The sequence below is a fragment of the Macadamia integrifolia genome, chromosome 6 (genome assembly GCF_013358625.1).
Source record: "Macadamia integrifolia cultivar HAES 741 chromosome 6, SCU_Mint_v3, whole genome shotgun sequence".
In the NCBI taxonomy this organism is placed as follows: Eukaryota; Viridiplantae; Streptophyta; class Magnoliopsida; order Proteales; family Proteaceae; genus Macadamia; species Macadamia integrifolia.
The window spans coordinates 2,513,539-2,520,523 of record NC_056562.1 but is presented as its reverse complement, the minus strand read 5'-3'; the positions used below and the strand labels follow the sequence as shown (position 1 = coordinate 2,520,523).

At 39.5% G+C, this 6,985-nt stretch overlaps 1 protein-coding gene across 3 annotated transcripts; it reads right to left on the bottom strand.

Annotated features, from left to right (window-relative positions):
* Window positions 1-2,060: 2,060 nt before the first annotated feature.
* On the bottom strand, window positions 2,061-6,359 carry LOC122081363 (disease resistance protein RPH8A-like). Of its 3 annotated transcripts, XM_042648457.1 has the most exons (3): window positions 5,609-6,359; window positions 3,409-5,302; window positions 2,061-2,362 (listed from the first exon to the last, which is right to left on the bottom strand). In XM_042648457.1, the coding sequence occupies exons 1-2, from the start codon at window positions 6,213-6,215 to the stop codon at window positions 3,453-3,455; spliced, it is 2,457 nt and encodes an 818-aa protein (XP_042504391.1). In that variant the 5' UTR covers window positions 6,216-6,359; the 3' UTR covers window positions 2,061-2,362; window positions 3,409-3,452. The 3 variants fall into 3 exon arrangements, with proteins under 3 accessions (XP_042504391.1, XP_042504389.1, XP_042504390.1); XM_042648455.1 differs by having other exon boundaries at window positions 3,409-6,359; XM_042648456.1 differs by having other exon boundaries at window positions 3,414-6,359.
* Window positions 6,360-6,985: the final 626 nt, after the last annotated feature.

The following is a 6,985-nucleotide window of genomic DNA, read 5'->3' as shown; positions in this document are numbered from 1 at the left end:
CCTTTAAAACCCCAAAATCACTTCAAATCAACAATGCTTCTCCAACCTTGTAAATACTTCTTCAAATCCTTCAAAATCAACACATAGATCATCTATTAAACCTTAGATTCATCATCTCAAGGGGGATTTACAAGATCTCAAGAAACCCTACCCAAATCAAGGGTTTTACTTAGGTATGGTGAAAGTTTAAGGAACCCAGCCTTTGCTCACCTTTAAACGTAGATCTTGTGTTGGAGATCACTCTTGCGGCATCGGAATGGAAAGATCAAGCCTCGGCGCCGCTGAAATCCATCTCTTCTTCCTCTTCCTTCTCTTCTCCTCTTCTTTCCCTTCTTTTCTCTCTCCTCTTTACTCTTCTCACCAACGTACGAGTGTCATAAATGAGAAAAGAAAAAGAAAACATAAATGCTATATATACTTCTTAAAATAACTAAGTATTCACATGGGTGGGTCACTAAGGTGGGTGGATGCGCCCACCTGTCCGCCCACCTGAGGGCCAAAACTTGGGGAATCAAGTGGGATTTTGACAAAATTCGGCCCTCGGCACGAATCTCACTCTTGGCCTAAGATGTAATATACGTATGCGCCTTAAAATACGGCTACATACCTGCTTTATCCGTACATGGCCTTATGATAGGTGCATATACACGGCTTGGGTACACCCGTCTCTTCTGGCACTGGCTCGGACTTGTCGGGCTAGCCGGTGTTTAAGGTCACCCTTGCCATCATAGTCTATAAGGAACCCGCTTTAATTCTCTCCGATTCGGGTCCTGCATGGTTAAACCGGGTCAATCGTGTAATCAGACCGGGTTTAAGAAGTAGGGTATTACAACATGTATGTGTGTAGGACCCTACAATTGTCCAGAAAATATAATATTTTTGATAGAGAAAACAAAAGGAAACAATAGTGACAAGATGAAGCCTAACTAAGGGTCGACCAACCAAAGGGAAATTGATCATATCATCTAAACATGATTAACACAAGCAAAATACAAAACTGAAGTCTTTGGATTTCATTGGCCCTATCAGGGGGAAAATTTATCAGCGCATGTTTCATGGTGGACTCAAAAATCCAACACCATTGGTCTATCTCAAATGTTGATGGCAGGTTTGATTCTATTCCCATACTTTATTTGGATGGAAAGGAACTCCAGGAGATTTAGGGGACTTCATCGATCTTATAGTCAAGTATTTCATACAATAATGGAGGAGGTTCGAAGACGAGGCCCAGGAAAGTGTGATAGAATTAAATCTCGCCTAGACTCTGAGAGATGCTTGAAGCTGAAATTGAGGTTCCAAGAAGGAAGATTAAAGGAGTGCGAGAAATTTTCTGGCTGCCTCCGATGGATGGTTGGTGGAAGCTACATTGTGATGGCTCGTCCTTGGGTAATCCAGGGAATGTAGGAGCAGGTGGCATTATAAGGGATAGCAAGTGCCAGATTGTATCGATTTATAGCTCCTTTTTAGGAATTGCTTCGAATTTCCAAGCTGAATTGCAGGCATTAATTGAAGGAATTGAGAAAGCAAGAGAGATAAATTGTGCATCTCTATGGATCGAATGTGATTCGGGTGCTATGGTGCTCATGGTTCAAAGGGGTTTGGTCCCGTGGTTTGTTTGGCAAAGGTGGTCTTCCCTTATTTCTTGTCTCAGTGGTATAAGATGGAAAATCACTCATTGCTATAGGGAGGCAAATCCTATAGCAGATTTCTTGGCGTAGACGGCAGCTAAGAAGGAAGCGTCTTCATCAGTTGTGGCATGCCCTCCTGAGGTGCTTGAGTTTTTGGTTGAGGATGTGATGGGCAGATCGCGCTTCAGATTTTATTAGCTTTCATTTTATTTTTTATGCCTAGCGCCCCTCTTTCTGCTAATGGTAATGATGTAGGTGGAGGTGGGTCCTAGGTTGTGTGCTAGTTTTGGTTTTTTTTTTGGATCTTCTTATTATGGATCCTCTTTGTACAGTTTTTTATTTTTCCCCTTTCATCTCTTAATATACATGACCCTTTAGCGAAAAAAAAAAAAAAGCAAAATACAAAACTAATTAATTTCCTAACATCGAATATCAAATAGAAAATAGCCACCTAGTATAAACATTAAAAGTGTCATACACACATACATGTAAGAACACACAAATTAAGGGAAACAGAGAGAGAGAGAGAGAGAGAGATTATTACAAATATGAGTCTAGGATGTCTGAAATGATACATGGAACTTATTTCAAACGGTTCAAAAGACATGCACTGTTCCAACAACCCATGACGTTCCATTGGCAAAGAGAAGAGGGGCAGTTTCTTCCAATGATCCCAAAACAATATCCTCCTACGAAAGAAGCTGGATTTGACGTTGGCACTTCATTGATAAGGTCTGCATTAGCACAGCAAATTAAGAGAGCAATATGTATTTAAGGGAAGTGTTTCCTATGGGGAGTGCAGCTCCTGCGAGTGCACAAGGGCCAATGGGAGTATATGATGAAATGTCAATAAAGACGTCAATTTCTATTTCATGGGAAGGTCCCCCAGGCCACCGATGTATCTCGGTGCAGGTCCACACTCCCTCATTGAAACTATTTCCCATGTACTTATACAAGTTAAAAGGACAAAAAACTATGTTTATGATATTCAGAAATTGAAGAAACGATAGAATAGATATATGGGAATACTTTTTCTGTCTAGAATGTGTCTTTCTTTCTTGTGGGCATGTTTCAAACATAACACCAATCATTCAGGGAGAGAAAGAAGATGATGCAATCTTATCTTCGTTGGTGGGTCAATCAAGGCCAACCCAGCCTACTCTGGCATAATCAAGGTTGATTAGAGAGCCATGCTGGCTGAGCTATTCCTAGTAAGACTTGCCTAGGCTGAGTTATAGGGACCTAGGGCTGCATTGAAGTTTTAAGAAATCCAGTCTTGTTGCACCCCTAAATTGGATACGCAAGCCATTTCCAAGTAGTACGATTGTTAACATAAAAAAAAATCACACTAAATGTTTTTGTCAGGGAAAAGAAAAATTTTCACTAATGAAAAAGGAAAATGAAAATTTTTGGGAGAGGGTTTCCTTAAAGGCAGTGTGGCCCTTACACCAGAGCAAGAGCCAAAGGAAACACATAAAATAGCATCAATAGGGGCAGGATTTCTATCTTTCATGAGGGATGGAGCAATCATTTCATCCCACTTTGTGCCTAAGCATTGGAGCCACGCTGCCTTTTTTTTTTTAGAGAAAAAAATATTTGAAAGTTAAATGGGAGTTTGGATCAGGTTCTCATATGGTGTCTAATCCACACTTGAAATCCAAGCAATGTAAAAGCCTGTTGTAAAATGAGAGAGATTGAGTGGATTCCATGTATGGATCAGATACCATACGAGAATGGTTCTCCAGCCAAGGAAAAGGAAAGAAAAAGAAATTAAACTCACCTTACTTGATTGTAGAGCCTCCTTAAATCCTTACGATCATCTTCTCAATAAACGAGATCCAGCTTTGCGAATTTGACTGATCCAAACTTAATGGATGGTATATGCTTGATCTTAGGCCAATCATCTCCCACATCTTCTTCAGTCCTTTCTTGGAATTTTGGTGGCATACCAAGTAAATAAAGCTTCTCAAGACTGGAGACTTTTTGCAATCCATCTGGTAACTCCCTTAGGCTGTTTAAACTGACAAGACTCAGAAACTTAAGATTGGGGAATGACCCTTCCTCCACCTTTAATTCTTCTAAGTCAGTTAAAAATGCTAGATCCAAGTATATAAGATTAGGAAACCCTTTTGCAGGAAACACCATCTGGTTTCCCAAGAAACTTCTCTCATGAAGTTTGAGTAACTTTAGGTTCTTCAATGCTGCTAGGCTTTTCATTGGCCCATCTTCTTGCTTTAGATCTGTATGACATAACTCCAACTCAGTAAGATTTGGTGGAAAGAAATTGGGATCCGTTGGTAACTTTTCCATCACTCCTAACAATCTCATTTTGTAGAGTTGAAAATGGTTTGAAAGTGAATCTTGAAACTGTAGCTTGCCTTCTTTCCATTTAATATCCAACTCCTTAAGGTATATAAGGCTGAGAATGGAGTTAGATAATGCTTCTCCATAAAGGTCCATGCTCACTTCAGTTATCTGAAGCTTTCTGAGGTTGATCAATTGCCCAAAGTCATTGCTTATCCAATTGTCTCCTGCTGTAGATAGTGTATGAAGATTCCTTAATCGCCTGATTTTCGGAGGAGCACGAACACCGGCATCAATAATCTTGCAGTGAAGATTACAAGAAATTCCATTACCAGTATCAGATGAATTAGAATGTGAAACAGGTTTAAGATTCGCATAAAAATGTCTTAGCTCTTCCAATTTCCATACTGACCGAGGTATGCCATTGATTCTAGTCTCTGATATATCTAGGGTTTGCAAATTTTGGAGATTTCTTATTGAGGATGGAAGCCTTTCTATCTTGGTTCCATATAGATTCAAGTACTTTAGGAGGACAAGCTTGCCTATTTCATAGGGTAATCGCCGGAGATCTGTTACTCCTCGCATATCCAACACCCTAAGAAATTTGAAGCTTTTATAGAAAGATTTCTCCTCTAATCTTACATTGCTCAAGTGATTGAAGCACAACATCGACCGGAGACTATTTAAAGATGAGCTCTCTGGAATTTCAGTCCCTTTTTCCATCTTGCTAGTTAAATGAACAGCAAGTCGACACGACATGGTATGGGTTGGGGAACGTTTAGTCCCCAAAACGTCGAGAAATTTGTCTTGTCGCCCTTTTGAGATGGCAAATTCTCGTAAGAGACCATGGATGCAAAATTTTTCAATACTTCCATTTGATCTCCTACATAGTACTTGGATCATGTTCCTTTGATTCAAATCTTCAAGGTAGTCCTCAGCAACATCTTCCATTGTTTCTTCTCCTGTCTCTTGTATGAAACCCTCTGCAATCCATAATTGAATTAACCTTTCACAATTGATGGAACTGTTTCTTTGGAAAAGGCCAAGATAGAGAAAGCAAGGCTTCAAGACATTAGGTAGATTATCATAAATAAAAGATATTAGCTCCAAGCATCCAGTAGTAAAGCCTTGACGTATCTGCCATTTCACATTTTGCAATACTTTGTTCCACACTTCAATTATCTTCTGCTTTGCTAACAAGAGACCACCCAATAAAACAATTGCAAGTGGTAAACCGGCGCATTTTTCGACAATTTTCATTGCTGGTTCCTCCAGTTCTTGAGCGAAACTACTCATGTTAGGGAAAGCCTTCTTTTTCAAGAGCATTAAACTGTCATCCTTTTCCAATTGTTTCATGTTGTAGAGATCATCTGTAGATGATAATTTGGCATATTCAGCTACTTCAGGAGAGTGAGTAGTCAGCAGAACTACTATACCTTCTGTGCTTTGGATGATTTTATCTATGACATGATTTTTTAAGTCATCCCAATCTGTTATGTTCCATACAGCATCAAAGACTACTAATAATTTCCCCATATCTTCCCTCTCATGATTTTGCATCTTGATGCTTTGCAAGAGACTTTCCGATTTAAAATTTTGGGAGACATATATCCAAGCACAAGAATCAAAATAAAATTTAACATCATTGTAGACCTTGTGAGCAAGGGTGGACTTACCTGAACCAGACATCCCAACAATTGAAACAACATGGCCTACTACTTTCGCTGAATCTTCTTCTTCTTCTTCTTCTTCTTCTTGTCTCAACAACATTTTAGCCACAGCTTCTGATTGACTATCGAAGCCAACGACATCGTCTTGTTCCACATTCGGGGCTGATCTCCTCTCATTCAATGCCACATCTTTGCCCAAAGACTCTTTATCATCAAGGTTATCAATGGCATACTTTGATTTGTAAGTTGAAATCCTTTCAATCCTTTTGTTGATGCCCTCAATTTGGCTCCCCAACTTGTGAAGAGTAATAAGTCTGGCAGGATACTTGATAAGCCATCTTATATTTCTCTTCCTTAGCCACATAACATTTAGGATGAAGATGTCAAGGGCATCCTCAGCATCATAAGCAAGGTCTCTGATCTGGCTCACCCATAGCTCCACTCTCTCATTCCTTTTACCTTGCATTTCAGCATCCCTTAGAAAGGAACTGATCCATTGGAGCTCATCACGAAGAGACACAACCTGCTCTTGCACCCTATGCAGAAATTTGTATTCTTCTATTATCATCACATGCAGTCTTTGGGAGAAAGATATGATCACACTCTCAGCCATATTTCTCCCAACCTTGAAACAAGTATGGGATTGCTTATTCTTTAGAACTTCTGGTAGTGTGGTGTTCTGTGAACACAACACTCACTAATGAAGATTTGTACACCCTCAACCCTTTCCATATCTTCAGCCTGGGTGGTATGCATGGATCCCTCCAAGCCGTCTTGAAATGGCCTTTTTACTTTTATATATATCTCACTTCACCCTTTAAATGGTCGAAAATGGGGCAGGTGTTGGATCCTCACATGTACGTCCAAGTGAACATACCATGCACAATTTCGATTTTCAACAATTTGGCAAGATTCCACTAATTGAACAAAACCGAGCCAAATAGTTATAATACGGTTCACCCTTAAGCGCGAAACCCTAATGTTATTTTGGAACTTTACTGTTGAAGAAGTCTAATAATGATTGGACTCGAAGTTAACAATGCGCTTATAGGTGTCAATGATTCTTCGGAGTGTAAATCGGCTTCCAAGGTGTCAATTAGGGGTGTTAAAACCTAGCCCAACCTAGGAAATCAATCGAACGAAACTGAACCAATATGATACTATTGGATCATGTTTTGGGCTAAGGTTTTGTAAGACCGAAACTAAATTAGATTGCAGCGAAACCGATAAGACATCGAACCAAACTTAAAAAAATCGGATCAAAACTGATTTAATCTAATAAGAAAACGATACCAACCCAAAATTCATTTAAAAAAAAGCACACACATGATTTTTTGTACACTTGAACATGTTTACTTAATAAACTGAATTCAAACCGATAGC